The sequence below is a fragment of the Monodon monoceros genome, unplaced genomic scaffold (assembly GCF_005190385.1).
Source record: "Monodon monoceros isolate NGI ecotype Baffin Bay Population unplaced genomic scaffold, NGI_Narwhal_1 Super_Scaffold_1, whole genome shotgun sequence".
In the NCBI taxonomy this organism is placed as follows: domain Eukaryota; kingdom Metazoa; phylum Chordata; class Mammalia; order Artiodactyla; family Monodontidae; genus Monodon; species Monodon monoceros.
The window spans coordinates 83,942,292-83,959,868 of record NW_021703765.1 but is presented as its reverse complement, the minus strand read 5'-3'; the positions used below and the strand labels follow the sequence as shown (position 1 = coordinate 83,959,868).

General features: G+C 48.5%; 1 protein-coding gene across 1 annotated transcript in view; it reads left to right on the top strand.

The window, feature by feature from the left end:
- The first annotated feature begins 12,369 nt into the window (after positions 1-12,369).
- SLC15A4 (solute carrier family 15 member 4) overlaps positions 12,370-17,577 on the top strand; it is a 32,679-nt gene continuing 27,471 nt past the window's right edge. The window contains 1 exon segment of the mRNA XM_029219895.1: positions 12,370-12,920. Coding sequence (XP_029075728.1) covers positions 12,396-12,920 — 525 coding nt within the window. The 5' untranslated portion in view covers positions 12,370-12,395.

The window sequence follows — 17,577 nt, the reverse complement described above, 5'->3', positions numbered from 1 at the left end:
CGCGGGCCGGGGCGGCCGGGGTCCGTCAGCCCGCCCGCCGCTCCCCAGGCCGCGCCCGCGCTCGCCGGCTCCGGGGCCGGGGCTCAGGGGCGCGCTGAGCGGCGGCGGGGGGAGGCGTGTCCGGGGGGTGGGGGACTGGGCGCGGGGCCCCTCCCACGGGACCATTGGCAGGGGATCCCTGTGTCCCCGCCAAGGGAACCAGAAGGGACTCCCATAGGGGTCCCGGAGCGGCCGCAGGTCTGCTTCCATGGGGACTGTCACCAGAGGTGATTTCGGGTCCCTTCGCACAGAGACAAGGGGTGGGTGGCCACAGTCCTCTGCCACAGGGACCAGGGTTGGCCACAGGCTCCCCACACAGACACGCACACACTCACTCACTCACTCACTCACTCACAGACACACACACTCAGAGGGCCAGGGTGGCTGCGCGCTGCTGCCATGGGGACCAGGGGTCCGCGGGCCCCTTTCCACGGTGGTCGGCACCAGGGGTGACGGCCGATTCCCTGCCACAGGAGCCAGAGGAGGCCATGGGTGGACTCCCAAGGGGACCAGGGTGAGCAGTGTCCACTCCCATGGGGCCACCACCAGGGATTTCTGGTATCTCTTGAAAATGAGAGATGGGGCAATAGCAGCCATCTTTCCCACAGCAAACAGCTAAGAAGCAGGTGCCCCTTCAGAAGTGTTGAGAGAAACTGAGGGCTATTTAAAGCTTTAGTTAGAGCAAAAGTTTACTCCAACTGGGTAGCACAGAACCGGAAGTGGCCAGGAGGGCCCCCAAACAGGAGCTGCGGTGAGGCTTTTATACCTGAAGGCATAAGCAAAGCAAGGCAATCATTGATTGGCTACTGCTGAAAGTCTAGCTGGCTCTTTGTGATTGGTTGTCTTTAGGTTTCGATTCTGTAACCTTGAGGCATTTACAGCTTGGGTTTTGGTTTAAGGAAGAACCTGGGCATTTAAGCCCCCTCAGTCAGGTGGCCTCCTTGCTTAACAGATGGGACCTGAGCTCCCCAGTTTACCACAGTGGTTGTAAGTGCATTGCAATTCCTTTGTGAGCTCAATCTGTATTCCTGTTGTTAGAAGAAGTTGAAGTTTGTATCTTGGCTCCATAGTCACCAGGGACAGAGACCTCTCTCTTTCTTCTCCAGCATGGTCTTGTTTGGCCTTTATTATTTATTTTTTTAAATTATTTATTTATTTATGGCTGCGTTGGGTCTTCGTTTCTGCGCCTGGGCTTTCTTTAGTTGCCGCAAGCGGGGGCTACCCTTCGTTGTGGTGCGCAGGCTTCTCATTGCGGTGGCTTCTCTTGTTGCAGAGCAGGGGCTCTAGAGCACGTGGGCTTCAGCCGTTGTGGCACGTGGGCTCAGTAGTTTCAGCTCGCAGGCTCAGTAGTTGTGGCGCTCGGGCTTAGTTGCTCTGTGGCATGTGGGATCTTCCCAGACCAGGGCTCGAACCCATGTCCCCTGCATTGGCAGGCGGATTCTTAACCACTGTGTCACCAGGGAAGTCCCTGGCCTTTATTCTTAAGATGGCCTCTAGGTGCAATGTGACTGCCAGAGCTCCACCCATCACATTCACATTACAGGCCAGCAAGAAGGAAGGACAAAATGGTGCATTTCATTTTAAGGGCCCCTCCTGGAATTACACACTGCCTCTGTGACTTTATCTTACTGTGCACATGACCACATCTTCCACCCAAGGCAGCTGGGAAATACAGTCTGTTAGCTGGGTACCTTGCCACCCTGAATAAAATGGTGGACTAGGATGTGGACATTATCTTTTTCAGGGCTACCATTCAATCCACTTCAGAGGCCCCTTTCACAGATGGCTGCATGTACGAAGGCCCCAGTGACTCATCTGGGACTGTTCTCCACACACGCCCTCCCCCTCCCCCACCACGCTCTCTGTCCCTTCTGTACTGACCCCATATTCTGTTCCACGATCAGGGAGTGGTCAGCCCACCCCTCACCCTGGTCCTGAGTTCACTCACAGCTCTAACCTCCGCTTGCTGGGGACACCATCCTGCACTGGGAAGGCCCTCAAGAGATGTTTGCTGGGTTAAATAAAACCACTGAATTTGCTGTTGTGAGACTTTATTCCCATGAGAGTGCATTCCTGATTTTTCTTTAGTGAAAGTCAGTGCTGCCACCATAGGATTTTCCGGGCTGAAACTGGCTTTTATTTGATTTTTCTGGAATACACCAGTTCCATAAGGTAAGAGATTCTGACATATCTTTGGGGGCCCATAACTTTATCCTTTCATGGCTTCCGTTTACCCATTTGGAAAATAAGAACTATACACAGTATCATAGTTAATTAGTTCATTTTGATGAAGTCCTTTATGATTCTCCCAAGTAGGTAATATAAAAGAGTACGAAGACAACTGTGTTATTATTCAATAATGTAGAAATAATTACGGGGGGGCGGTGGAACAGAAAAGGTTGTTGGCATCTCAGGAGATTTCTCCAGGTGCTTCTAACATAAGGGTCTTAAAATATTTGTAGACAAAAATGTGTTTTTCCTTTGATCATAGTGTTTGCTCAGACCATCTCTTTAGTTCCTAGCACCAGGGAAAATTATCTACCCTGTATAAAAGTGATAGTGTTTTCAAGGGAGGGCACTGTGGGCATATTGACTTTAGAAATGGGTCTGTGATAAAAATCAACACTTCAGGGGAATTCCCTGTAGGTCCAGTGGTTAAGATTCTGTGCTCTCACTGCTGAGGGCCTGGGTTCCATCCCTGATCCGGGAACTAAGATCCTGCAATCCACGTGGTGCAGCCAAAAAAAAAAAAAAAAAAAGAGCAACACTTGACATCTTTTTCTCTTTTTTTTCTTTCATGATATTAATAAGTGAGGCATTCTGCTTATTTCCATCAGAGTTTTCCATCTTTGCACCATCATTCCTCTCCATAGTACTGAGAACTACAAATGCTGTGTGTGTGTGTGTGTGACAGAGACAGAGAGAGATCTTCATTAAAAAAAAAAAAAAAGATACATGCAGAACTGAACTGTGGTTTAAGTGCACTGGTTATGTTTCCTTTTTCTGGCTTTCACTGACAGCACTTGAAAGTGACCAAATGCAAAAAAACAAAGCTGTTGGTCTGAAAGTAACTAGTTCCCTCCAGTGTCCTTTAATGAACATGTGGAAATCAACCGGGAGTGACTGATTTTCCCTTGAGCTTCGGGCAAGAAAGCAGGCCTGTGATTCCCACTGCTGTTCTGACGTCTGCGCAGACTCATTTCATAACTTTTCGGCAGGAGGATGCTCTCCCCAAAGATTCTCAGCACTGCTGAACGAGACAGTGAGTCTGACAGCATTTGGTGCAGCTATAAGGCTTCCTATTTCTAATTACGGAAGAGACACAAGTCCAATTCTGTGCACACTGGAGGTTTACTAAAGGGAAGATGTTCTAACTGCTTCCAGTAACAACCTGTTATTTGCAGAGGCCCATAGTTAATCTTTAAAAATTTCAATTAACTTTTATTACATAACCAAGTTTTGTTACATAGCCATACAGATAAACAAAACAGAATTTTAAAATCACACGGCATCCCATTATCTGAGAAAAAGGCTATAAACACTTTGGTTTCAAGTTTTTCCAGACTTCACAAATAATCATCGTAGTAGTGGTGCTCGCCTGTGCTTGGCACCGTTCTAAGCACTCTGCCATACTCCTCAGTCCCCCCGGCCCCAGTCCTAGACGGTATCAGTCCCCCCGCCCCAGACGGCAGGCACTATGGTTCTCACCACTTTGCAGATCAGCAAACTGAGACACAGGAAGCAGGAGACCTCCCAAAGTAACACAGGCAATGCAATTCCTTACTATGATTCTTTGGCTCTCTTTTGGACTCAGTTGTTGACTTTTATCCTGTTTTTTGTGTGTGATTGTTACAAAAAAATAGGAACACTCTACACTTTGTGGGGGGGGGAGTAACTGCTCTTTTTGCAATTGTGATAGGCAAAATTCTAACTTGGCCCCCAAGATATCCCACCTCCTGTTTCACACCTTCTTCCAGTTCAAACACCCATCCAGGTGGTGCTGTGAAGAGAATTTGCAGAAGTGATTCAATTCCCAAATCAGTTGCCCTCCATACGCAGGGTGAGTCAAACCCAAGAGCTGTTTCTTTAAAGGGACTGGGCATTTCCTGATGTTGGAAAGATGCAAAGTATGAGAGAGGATACGATGTCAGGGAGATTCTCTATTGCTGGCTTTGGGGATAAAGCGGGGCTGCGTGACAAGGAGTACTGGCAGGTACGAGGGGCTGAGAGCAGCCCCCAACTGCCAGCTAGCATGAGATGGGCCCCCCTAACCCCCCGACCTCAAGGAACTACACTTGGCCACAAGCACAGGAGCTGGAAAGAGCTCTAGGTGAGATCTCAGCCCCATCCACACCTCACTGTCAGCTTTGTGAGACCCTGAGCTGAGAACCCAGTCAGGCATGCCCAGTCTCCCGACCTGCAGAGCTGCCAGATAATAGGTGCCTGTTGTCTGAGCCGCTAAGGCTGGGGTCATTTGTTACACAGCACAGAAAACTAATACAATGACATATCAGCAATACTTCTCAGAACCTACTTCTACAGTATCATGCGAGTAACTACATAACATTCCAGTGTATGCCAGCACTGTACTTTATTTAACCAATGCCTTCTTGTTGTGTATCTTTGCTGTTTCTAATCTTTTTGCTATTTTAAGCAACACTGCAATGAACATTTTATATCTAAGTCTCTGCGCACATTCTTAAGTTCCCAGAAATGGAATTGCACTTTCAAAGTGCAGGCAAATGTGGTTTTCATACAAGTGACTAATTGTCCTCCAGAACAGTCGTACAATGTAACTCTGCATTGGTCATTTACACGCACACTCACCTACCAAAACACAGCGAACACTGGGTATTTCTCCATTCAAGGGACAAAGCATCCCTCTTTTTGCATTTTTAATCATTGGTGAAATTTGATTTTCTTTCCTGAAGGGCATTGTATTTTTTCTTTTCTCTCTCTGTGCAGGCATATGTATGTATTGCTTGTATTAGTTGGGGCTTTTTCAATTGCAGATGACAGAAAGTCACTCTTGCTTAATCAAAATGAGAATTTATGGGCTCACAGTTGAAATGTCCGGGGTGGGGCGGGAAGCTACTTTAAGCCAGGGTCAGAACCAAGACCTAGAAAATGTCATTTTGAAACAAGGGCTTTCTCACTTCATTTCAACCTTCTCTGGGTTGTTTAATTCTTGGGTTTCACAAGATGGTCCCCAGCAACTCCAGGCTTATAATCTTTATAATTCCAAATCTAGCAGGAAGAGGAATGTTTTTTCCTGGTTACTCCAGAGTAAGTCATGGGGTTAGCTCTGATTAAGCCAATTTGGGTCGCATGTCCATCTTTGAACCAGCTGCTGTAGTGCAATAGATGGACTACTGCTGATTGGATGGGCTTAGGTCACATGACCATTCCTAGCCTAGGGGACCAGCCAGTCCTACCTGAACCAGAGAGAGCATTGATTTCCCTAGAATATCCAGGTTCTCTTACCAGAGGAGGAATAGATGCTGACTAGGCCCAAGGGACAGCTCTTCCCCATAATGCCTGGACATTCACTTTGCCAATTTTATTTACGGGATGCTTACCCAATACATTTCATAAGATTCCAAAGAACTCTATAAAACAGGACAGCAACTTTGTCATATGTATTTCAATTTTTTTTTCAGTTTGTTTGCTGTTAACTGCAATGGTTCTTTTCTTTTTTACAGATAAGTTTTATATCTTTATGGAGTCAAATCAATTAACTTTTCCTTTATGGCTTTAGTGTTAGACTTAGAAAAGCATTCCCCTCCTGAGATTTTATATTTGCCCAGTTTTCTCTTAACGCTTTTATCTTTTCGATTTGTCCATGATAATATTTTATCCATCTGGAATTTATGTCAGTACAATATGTGAAGCCAATTTTCCCCATATTTACTTTCTTCCAACAGAATTTATTGAATAATCCATTCTTTTCCCCATGGATTTGGAAATGCCTTTAATTATCACATGATCAATTATTTTATGTATGTGCTTCAATTTTTATCCTTTGGATTCATCTCCATTGATCTTTCCTGTAAGGCCTAATTTTCAAAATAAATACACTTATAAGTACTAATTATCTATTTTATGATTGCAACATAAATTAAGATATAAGGAATTTTTTTAAAGTGGTAGTTAGAAGAGAATGGTTAGGCGTGGTCCCACATTTGTTCACATCTTGTACTTCAAATAGGAAGAAACAGAAGTTCACTTTCTTTCACTGAACTCTCTCACTCCCTCTTATACCTCCCTCTTTTTATCTGTGAATGCCTGACTTTAGCAGATGTCTTGTAGGTCTTTAAAACCCAGGAGGGAAAGAACCCAAGAAGGAGAGGTTGCTACTCCAAAGGTCAAATAAAGCGAGTGCTTCAAAAAAGTCAAATCAAAACCCATCTTCCTGGTCACATGCTCTCACATCTTCCATAAAAATAAAACACAAGTCATCCTGAAAGCTGAATTCATTCTCACAAAGGCAGGTTGGTATGGCTTTGCTTTGGGCTCCAGAAAACAAGACTTGATTCCATTCCATTGGTTGGCTCTGTTTTTAGTCCTTCTACTTTCTGCTTCTACCTAGATTATCCCCAGCCAGATAGAACCATCGCAGTAGGGACTCCCTGCGATAAATAGAATTTCTGACAACTTTCCACACCTGAGGAGAGTCGAAAGACCGATGACATGGCCTGCGACTTTAGCTAATGACCTATGCCATGGCCTGATGCACAAAGGTGAGCTGGGCTTAAGTCCCTCTGCAGGGAACTGGGACACAGAAAAGCAGAAGCACTGGCCGTGAGCGCCGACAGTGAGCCGTCACGACTCATGGGGAAGGTGTTCAGCCGTTTGTGGATCGAGCGAGTGATGCGTGGAGGTGGAGAAAATCCATGATGACTATCTGTAAACCAGCATTTTGAGGAAGCTGAAACTGTGAGCAGGCACATGCCACTGTCTGGTCGCAAGGGCCGAGCCATGCAGATGTGAAATGAGAAGCAGAAATATCATGAAAAAAGAGAAATTGGGCAGCCCCTGAAATGTCCTCAACCTTGGGTGGTTTCTGAATACCTCCCATCAGAGAGCATCTTCTCTGAGTTCTGCTCTGGGAAAGGCATAGGGGACAGGGTGACGGCGGAGAAGGAAGGGCCCTGGGTTTTGAGCAAACAGTGCATTTCCAATTCTAGTCCACACCACAAGCATACCTGCGGTAAGGTCCTCTTTCCCAGAGGGCCCTGGAGGCAAAGAGGCCGCCCGTAAAACTTGATAAGACGGTGTCACCTATCCCTGGACTCCTGCTGTGTGAGTTAGGTCTTTTATTTACTTGATTATTTTAGGTGCATGGGAGAGACCCACACAACTGCTTTCAGGAACAGGGGGTGTATCACAAGTATACCCAATGAAGTGGTGACACTCAACGTACATCAACTATCAGTTCTTGTAAGTGTTCAATCCCTGGGGCTTAGTACACAGGCTGCAAGCTCACTGATCACAGGGGCCAGGCAGAAAACTCTAAGAGGGCTTCCCTGCTGGCGCCGTGGTTACGAATCCGCCTGCCGATGCAGGGGACACGGGTTCGAGCCCTGGTCCGGGAAGATCCCACATGCTGCGTAGCGAGTAAGCCAATGAGCCACAACTACTGAGCCTGCACTCTAGAGCCCGTGAGCCACAATTACTGAGCCCGAGTGCCACAACTACTGAGCCTGCGCTCTAGAGCCCACAAGCCACAACTACTGAGCCCACGCTCTAGAGCCCACAAGCCACAACTACTGAGCCCACGAGCCGCAACTACTGAGCCTGTGCTCTGGAGCCCGCAAGCCACAACTACTGAGCCCACATGCCACAACTCCTGAAGCCTGGTCTCTGGAGCCTGCGAGCGGTTTTCTGAGAGAAAACTCTAAGAGCGAATTGGGCTGTGTGTGTAGGGAGAAATATCAGGCTGCCCTCCCCTTATATTTTTTATTTTCCCACTTTTTGATCAAATCACAATAGGTGGTTTGGGGCTACACGTAACAGAAAATCCAACACAGTGGCTTAAACAATGTCAAATTACTATCTTTTGTTATGTGACATCTCTCTGATTTTTTTTTTTTTTTTTTTTTCGGTACGCGGGCCTCTCACCGTTGTGGCCTCTTGTGGCCTCTCCCGCTGCAGAGCAGAGGCTCCGGACGCGCAGGCTCAGCGGCCATGGCTCACGGGGCCAGCCGCTCCGCGGCATGTGGGATCTTCCCGGACCGGGGCACGAACCCGCGTCCCCTGCATCCCAGGCGGACTCTCAACCACTGCGCCACCAGGGAAGCCCTCTGATTCTTTAATGTGCTATCCACACAGCTGGCTTCATCCTACACTGGTTTATCACATGATTGTGAAATAGCTCCCCCCACCACCCCGGCAACTAGGGCTATGGGCGTCCTAATTCACGCCTGGTCTGGAAGGGTGTATCTCTCTTGCAGTCACTGGAGTCCTTTCCTTCAGGCTGGCTGGGCCCATCTATGTCACTTGTCTTCTCCTGGGCCCCAGGGGAAATTCACATCCAGAATGGCTAGAGTCCGGGTTTCTGAACACCGTGAAGACGCATTGGAGACTTAGCACTGGTGTTGACTAGTCAGATCCAGATACAAGGATGAAGCTAGTTTCTTCTGAGCTCTATGGGTAGCTGGTGGGGAGCAGGGAGAAAAAAGGTGTGGATGTTGGTGACAAGTAGCCAATCGGGCCCACTGCACCTTAATATAGAGCAGGGCTGTCCAGCAGAAGTCTCTGTAGCGGTGGAGTGATCAGTGCTGTGCTGTCCGATATGGCAGCCCCTGGTCACCTGGGTCCACTGAGCACTTGAAATGTGGCTGGTATGATTTGAGAAACAAAGTATTTCACTGTGTGAAATTTGAATGAATTTAAGTTGGGCAGTGGACAGTGCAGATATGGGGAATAATTTCTCTATTGGGAGAAAAATAAGACAACAGAGAGTTGGGAGGATCTGTGTAAGCCAGACAGTTGGTGCCCCGTCTAAAGGTAGGGGCAGGTACCTGGTGCCAGCAGATCATGGCTCTGGGGGAAGGCAGGCATGTTTTCATTACCTGATGCTGCCTAACTAACCTCCCCAGAACTTAGCAGCTTAACATGACAATCATTTAATTTGTTCACCTGCATCTGTTAATTCTGCAAGCTGGGTGGAGGCTCAGGTGGGCAGTTTGTCCCGTTGGTCTTGCTGGTGGTTACTTGTGTGTCTTCCTTCATCGGGAAGGTGGGCTGGGAGGCTGAGGCACCGGGACCCCTTCTCCATGTAGCTGCAGGATCTCCCCCAACACGTGGTCTCTCCAGCAAGGTAGCTGGTTCAGGGCTCCCAAGGCACAAAAGAAATTCTAAGGTTTACGTTCAGACCTGGCTCAGGGACGCTTCTGCCACAGTCTCTTCACCAAAGCAGGTCACAGTCTCAGCCCTTTGGCACTGTGACCTGCAAAGAATGCGTAAAGGCATAAATACCAGAGGCGTGGTTCACGCAGGGGCGGGAGGTGGTCACTAGTGTCACAGGCAGTCGCACGTCCCAGTGTTGCCAGGGCTCCCGTCTGTTTTTTCAAGAGCAGCAGGGCATCCAAATTTATATGTGAAACCGCCTTTTTTTTTTTTTTTTTTTTTGCGGTACACGGGCCTCTCACTGTCGTGGCCTCTCCCGTTGCGGAGCACAGGCTCCGGACGCGCAGGCTCAGTGGCCACGGCTCACGGGCCCAGCCGCTCGGCAGCATGTGGGATCCTCCCGGACCGGGGCACGAACCTGTGTCCCCTGCATCGGCAGGTGGACTCTCAACCACTGCGCCACCAGGGAAGCCCGAAACCTCCCAATTTTTAACTGTTGGCTCACTTTTTTTTTTTTTTTGATAACAGCATTATTGAAATGTAATTCACATACCATACAGTTCATCCATTTAAAGTTCATCCATTGAAAGTGTACAATTCAATGGTTTTTAGTATATTCACTGAGTTGTGCAACTATCACCACGATTTCAGAACATTTCATTACTACAAAGAGAAACGCCACACCTTTTAGCGGTCACTCCCCAATCTTCCCTTCCCCCCAGCACTGGCAATCACACACCAGTCTGCATTCTGTCCCTACAGAGTTGCCTACTCCGGACATTTCATAGAAATGGAATCTTGAATTATATGGTCTTGGTTCGCTTCTTTTAAACATCGCAACCAAATGAAAACATTTCTGCCCGCCTGATTTGTTTTGCAGCCTCTGGGTACCCAGATTGGGGTGCATAGCAGACCTCCCACGGACCAGCAACAAGTGCTCACGAGTCCTGGGTGCACATCCTAAGCTCTGCAACTGCTGCCTCCCACCTCCCACCCCCCTTTCACCTGGCTTTATCCTTCTTAAACAAGACCACCCAACCGGGTTAGCTTGCTGTTATCCAAAATGGCACATCTGTTTTGGGCAGAGCGTCACCACTAAGTCACCACATGATTCAAGCTGAATGGCTTTATTTTCATTCCACGTTTAACGTTATTCTGCTCTTTGCCTGAGCATATCATGCCGTCAGTCTTAAAACAGACACTCAGAGTTTTTGACGTATGTACCAGCTGGGGTGTAGAAGAAGCGCTGGACTAGGAATTAGTTTCGAGCCTTTTAACTCAAGTCTGAATTCTAATGCCTACGAGATGTGTGATCCTAGACCGGAATCTTGAGGGGTTTGCTTTTTCCACTAGCGAAGTTAGGATACTAATACACGCTGTAGAACATCACGAGAGTCTCAAAAAAAATTAGGTGAACGTAAGACGCTCTTCCGGCACCATTTACAATTCAACAAATATTCAGTCATTCATTTATTCAGTTAATTCCACACATATCTATCACTGGCGAGTGCCGTCCTAGATTCTAGGAATATAGTAGCGGACAAAACACACAAAATCTCATCCCTCCTAGCTTTGAAGACAGCTACTAAACAGCTTCACAAAATAAATAATTATAAACTATAATGGGTGTGGTGTAAGAAAAACGTACACTGTGCTCTGATGACATATAAAAGGGGGATCTGTTCTCATCTGGGAAGAGCAGGGAAGTGACATTTGAGCTGACAGTTGAAAATGATTAGCATGAATGGAAAGGGTGGGACAAGTCCTATCTTGGCATCCGATTATTCTCTCATTAAGTATGTATCCACTGCCCACTGTGTGCCAGCACCTTGCTAGGCAACAGTCAAGATGTCAGACATTTTGAAAAAGAAAGTTAACGCATGCTACTTCAAGCCTTTTAGGAAGGACTACTTACCCAGATGACTTACAAGCAAGCCCACTTCCTAGGCAATTACTCCATCCTGGTTTTAGCTGGAGTTAAGGGTGGAGGAAGAAGAAGAAATGGTCTCAGATGAACTGAATTATGACAGTCCTGGGTCCCAATTTCTGAAGCCATGCTGGAGGCCGGTCCACTCCGGTGTAACGTCCCACACTGGTGTAGGCGCTGGAGGGCATGGTGAGGCACAAGAGACACAAGAACCCTGCCACCATGGAGCTCATCATTGTGGGGACCATGTACAAGCTGGGGAGAAAGGAATAAACAAAAAACGTGGTAGTTACCATGGGGGAAACTAAAACAGGGTAAGGGGATGGGCGTGGGATCCACTTTAGAAGGGCTGGTCAAGAAATGCTTACAAGGAGTCACCACTCCAGTTGAGGGCTGAAGGAAAACAGGAGGCCAGCCATGCGACAAGGAAACAAGGCTCTGAGCTTGTTGTCAGGTGGTGGTTCTCAGTGCAGGCGACTTTGCTCCACCGCGGGTCATTTGGGAACGTCTGGAGGCAGATTTGATTGTCACAACTGGGGAGTGGGGTGGCACAGCCATCTAGTGCAGTAGAGGCCAGGTATGCCATTACCCATCCTACAATGCACAGAACGCACGCCACAAAGAACTCTCTGCTCCCAATGTCAACAGAGCACAGAGAAACCTGCTCCCAGGGCAGGGAGGCAGGAGGCTGGGCGCGGGAGCAGGGGCCTGCCTGAGCAAACTAGCCTGGAGGGCAGGCAGAGGCCGAAGCCTCCGTAAGAAGTCTGGGTTCGGAACCTCGGAGGGCCTGCCTCTAATTTCACTTTTAAAAACCTCTCTGTGGCCACACTCCTGCCCTAAGGCACCTCCGCTAGCAGAAGCAGGTCTCCCGCCCGGGCAGGCTTCCGGGGCGGAACCGGAAGTCCCGGCGGGCGACACGGCGGGCTCGCCCAATAGGGACGCTCGCGGGGCGGGCCGAGAAGGCCGGCGAGCCTAGTATCGCGAGAAGGGCGGCGGCGGCGGCAGAGCCGGGCTGAGCCCAGCGCAGTGGAGCTGCCGGCGACGGGGGCGGGCGGGCGGCCGGTGAGCTGTGAGGCGCATGGCGGGCGCAGGCGACGAGCGGACGCCGCTGCTGGGGGCGCGGCGGGCGGCGTTCGAGGGCCGGCGCGCGGCGTGCGCGGCCGTGCTGCTGACGGAGCTGCTGGAGCGCGCCGCCTTCTACGGCGTCACGGCCAACCTGGTGCTGTTCCTCAACGGCACGGCGTTCGGCTGGGAGGGCGCGCAGGCCAGCCAGGCGCTGCTGCTCTTCATGGGCCTCACCTACCTGGTGTCGCCGTTCGGGGGCTGGCTCGCCGACGCGCGACTCGGCCGGGCGCGCGCCATCCTGCTCAGCCTGGCGCTCTACCTACTCGGCATGCTGGCCTTCCCGCTGCTGGCCGCGCCTGCCACTCGCACGGCGCTCTGCGGGGCCCCCCGCCCCACGCGCGTCCGCAACTGCTCGGCGCAGCCGTGTGCCGACGCGCCTGCCCGCTACTGCGCGCCCGCCGCGCTGTCAGCGCTCGCGCTCGTGGGCCTGGGCGTGGGCGCCGTCAAGGCCAACATCACGCCCTTCGGCGCCGACCAGGTGAGGGCCGCGCAGGTGCGGGAGGAGGGGGCGGGGTCGCCCGCCGACCAGGAAACCCAAGTACCGTGGGGGACCGCGCAGGGTGGGCGCTGGCGCGCGGGGGCTGCAGACCGAGGGCCCTCCTTCCTTTAGGAGGGGGCCTTTAGGAGTTGGGGGGGGCTTTAGGAGTTGAGACCTGGGGGAGAGCAGAGCGGTTTCTGGACTGGGCCTCTGCAAGTGCAAAGGCCCTGGGGCCAGAAGAGAGGGATGTTGCAGCTACCGTGGCAGTCGTGTTGCAGTACAGAACACATCAGTGTACCAAGTCTGTACGTACTGTACGCCTTAAACTTCCGGAAGGTTATGCGACAAGTATGTTTCAAACAAAAGAAGAAGTGGGAACAGGGGTGGCAGGCAGGTGCTTCGTGATGTGAAGCTTTGTAAAGAGTTTGAGGTCTGTTTTCAATACAGTAGGGAGCCTTTTTGGGGGTTTGAGCAGGGGGTAATGTGATCTGATTTATGTTTCTAAAAAGTTCAGTCTCTGTAGGGCGTGGGCCTGGCAGCTGTGGCCTGCCAGCCAAATCTGGTCTACTTCCTGTTTTTGGAGGGCCCACAAGCTAAGAATAAGACTGGTACTTAGTTTTTTGAACGATAGGAAGAAAGTAAAAAGAATATTTTTGTGGCAAATGAAAATGATAAGAAGCTCAAATTTCAGCTTCCACAAATAAAGCTTTATTGGAACACAGCCCTGCACCTTCCTGGTCACATATGCTGTGGCTGCTTTCACGATACGGTAGCAGAATCAAGTAGTTGTGACAGACTGAACGTCACTTAAAATTTAAACTATTTACACCCTGCCCCTTCACAGAAAAAGTTTGCGGATGTCGGGTATAGAGACTAGGTTGTATGGGAAGTGCTGACAGCAGACAGATCAGGTAGGAGTCTGTTTCACTGGCCAGGTGAGAGATTAGAGGTTTGGACTGGGACGGGGGCAGTGGACATGGAGTGAAGTGGTCGATTCAGGATAAGTTATGGAGGTAGAGGGACCGGGATTGCTGGTGGATCTTATGCAAGCAACAGGGAAGATGCCTCCTGGGTTTTTGCGCTAAGTAGCCACGTGATTGCGAACATTTACGGAGGGCTTACTGTGCATGAGGCCCCGTGCCGAGTACTTTGTCAGAGTTCATAGGACTCCTCTGCTGTTACCGTGCCCATTTTACAGATGAGGAAACTGGGGCTTGAGAGGTTAAATCATTTGCCCAGTGATACAGAGCTAGTACGTGACTGAGCCAGGGTGCAAGAGCCTGGCCTCTGAATCTGAACTTTAATCACCCCTGTGAAAGGCAACGCCTTATAATGATGTTGGAAATAATAGTTGCCTAATGTCCTGAATTCTTCACTTCCTTCTCTGCACCATGGAATGTGGTTTCCATACGTGAACTCATTTGAATCTCATGTGAATCTTATACCCATGTTTTAAATGAGAAAATGGAGGTGCAAAAAGATTTATTTCTTTTGTTGTCCTATAGGTAGTGAGTGGTCAAGCCAGGGTTTAGGTGCAGGTCTGATTTCTTAATGTGTCCTGTAACTGTGACGGCTTTGGCCTTTGGGGTGCCGGCAGCTCACAGGCCAACGGCGAAGGCACAGGACTGGGATTACCCATCTTTAAAGACCAGGCCACAGGACTAAAGTGCGCCCTGAGTGTTTAGGTTGTGCCCGGTACTGTACCGAGCGCTCTTCCTATGCGATCTTATCTAACACCTTGCAACAATTTATATCCCGAATTGTCCCTGTTTTACAGTAAACGGAGGCTTGGGCGGTTTGACCTACCCAGGTCCACAGCACGTGAGTGGAGGAGCTGGGTTTAAACCCAGAAAGTCTGACTTAAAAATTCCTGCTCTCCAGTAGATAATAGACGAGGGATTAATATTCCTGAAAAGAATGAATGGTTCTGTAGAGGTTCTCTAGAAGGCACGACAGAATTTGCGCTCTTTTGATGTGTAATTAGATGTGGACCTTAAAAAGAAACGTGCTCTTCTGCAAGAGAACTGACCTCATCTTCTCTAACGTGACACTGCCATGGACAAAGGAGAGCCACTCTATATTTAAGGATATCAGAGAGACTTGACAGCCAAGCACACATGTGCTTCGTGATTGGAGCCCAGCTTTTCTAAAAGCCATTTATTGTGATGATTGTGATAACTTGATTATAGACCACATATTAGATAAAGTTGCATTGGTGTTAATTTTCTTAGGTGTGATAATGGTTTGTGTTATGTAGAAGAATGGCCTTATTTTTAGGAGATTCATGATGAAATCTTTGGGGTGAAATAATGATGCTGTAACTTATTTTTAAATGGTTCAGCCAAAAGAGTATTTCATATATATACAGAAAAAGAACTGAGGCTGTAAATGAAGGCTATAGAAGTGTATGCTTTACTATTCTTTCAACTTTTCTGTATGTTTAAATTTTTTTTTACTAAAAAGTTAAGGGGATGTCCATCAACTGATGGGTGGATAAAGCACGTGTGCTCTCTCCATACAGTGAAATATCCTTCAGCAGTAAAAAGGGATGAAGTACTTTCTTCAACGTGGATGCACCTTGAAAACATCATGCCCCTGAAAGATGCCAGGCACAAAACACGGCATGTTATGTGATTCCATTTATATGAGGTGTCCAGAATAGACAGGTCCACAAAGACGAGGAGGTTAGTGGTTGCCAGGAGTCAGGAGAGGGGAAAGGGAAGCTACTGTAAGAGGAAGTTTCTTTTTGGTGTGACAAGAAATGTGGAATTGGATAGAGGTGATGGTTGCACATCTGTGAATAGACCGAAAACCACTGAGTGGTACATTTCAACAGGGTGAATTTTTTATTATGAGAATTGTATCTCAGTGGAAAAAACATGTAAAAGGAAAATATTAGTACCTTTCAGCCAAGGTGCTTGCTCTGTGCCAGGTGCTTGCTGGTCTTTGAAGGGGATTTGAGAGGCGTCCCCCAGAGGTGCCGCACGGCTTGTGGGATCTCAGTTCCCAGACCAGGGATTGAACCCGGGCCACGACAGTGAAAGCACCGAATCCTAACCACTAGGCCACCAGGGAATCCTAACCACTAGGCTACCAGGGAACTCCCAGGATTTCTTTTTTTTAATTGAAGTATAGTTTCCAGTGTTGTGTTAGTTTCATGTGTACAGCAAAGTGACTCAGTTGTACATTTATATATTCTTTTTCAGATTCTCTTTCTTTATAGGTTATACAAGATATTGAATATAGTTCCCTGTGCTACACAGTAGGACCTTGTTGGTTATTTTATATATAGTAGTGTTACCTATTAATCCCAAGTCCCCAATTTATCCCTCTCCCAGCTCTCCCCTTTGGTAACCATAAGATTGTTTTCTATGTCTGTGAGTCTGTTTTGGAAATAAGTTCATTTGTGCCATATTTTAGATTCCACGTATAAGTGACATCACATGGTACTTGTCTTTCTCTGTCTGACTTACTTCACTTTGTATGATCGTCTCTAGGTCCTTCCATGTAGCTGCAAATGGCATTATTTCATTCTTTTTTATGGCTGAGTAATACTTTGAAGGTACCTTTATGCTTCTCTATCACTGACGCCTTTGTCTGTGATACAGGGCCTCTAGGAGACCCTCTGAGTGAGAGATGTATGGGGTCATGCTGTGCAGCCCTGAGAAGGAGGCCTTAGCTGACTTTTGAAGGAAGATGCACACCAGAGTCCGGGGGTGATGCTGATGTAAATCACGTCAGCCCTGTCTTTTCCCCCGAGTGATTAACCTTCCTCAAAGGTCACAGTCATTCTAAATGGATGGCTCCTGTAGTTGAATGAGTGAACTGAAAGAACTCTTTTTTACAGACAAAGAGAGCAAAGATACATTTTTTCTAGAGGGGAAAAAAAGAGTTGCGCTGTTATGTGTTTAAAGGAATTTTTCCAAATCAGCCAACTGTCTGACTCACTCCCCAGGATCCTGTTCCTTTAGCTGCACTTCTCTGAGTTGACCGCAGCAGTGTCTTTTGACCGGTCATATGATGGTCCTGTTTACCCTTGGTCGGGTAGGGCTGGAGGCAGGTGTACAGACGGTGACGTAATGTGACCCACATGAAGTGCGGGTGTCAGTCCAGGGCATGGAGGCACGTGACTTGCGGTTTATAGGAGCCAGCAGGCTCCTGTAAGAAAATTACTGCTATGTGGTTATTTAGGGTCTAGTGATAGGCTTAGGTTCCTGAAGTAATTTTAGTGAATTACACTTGGAAGTTCAAATAAGTCGACTGCCAAGTTTACCAGGATGTGTGCTGTGCCACTGTAGATACTGGGAAGGGCCGATATATAGTTCAGTTAAAACGTATATTGTCTGCTTTTTTTTTTTAATTTTTTAAAAAATTATTTATTTATTTATTTTTGGCTGTGTTGGGTCTTCGTTGCCGCGCGCGGGCTTTCTCTAGCTGCGGCGAGCGGGGGCTACTCTTCGTTGTGGTGTGCGGTCCTCTCACTGCAGTGGCCTCTCCCGCTGTGGAACACGGGCTCCAGGCTCACGGGCTTCAGTAGTTGTGACATGCGGGCTCAGTACTCGTGGCTCACAGGCTCTAGAGCACGGGCTTAGTAGTTGTGGCACGTGGGCTCAGTAGTTGTGGCTCGCAGGCTCTAGAGCACGGGCTCAGTAGTTGT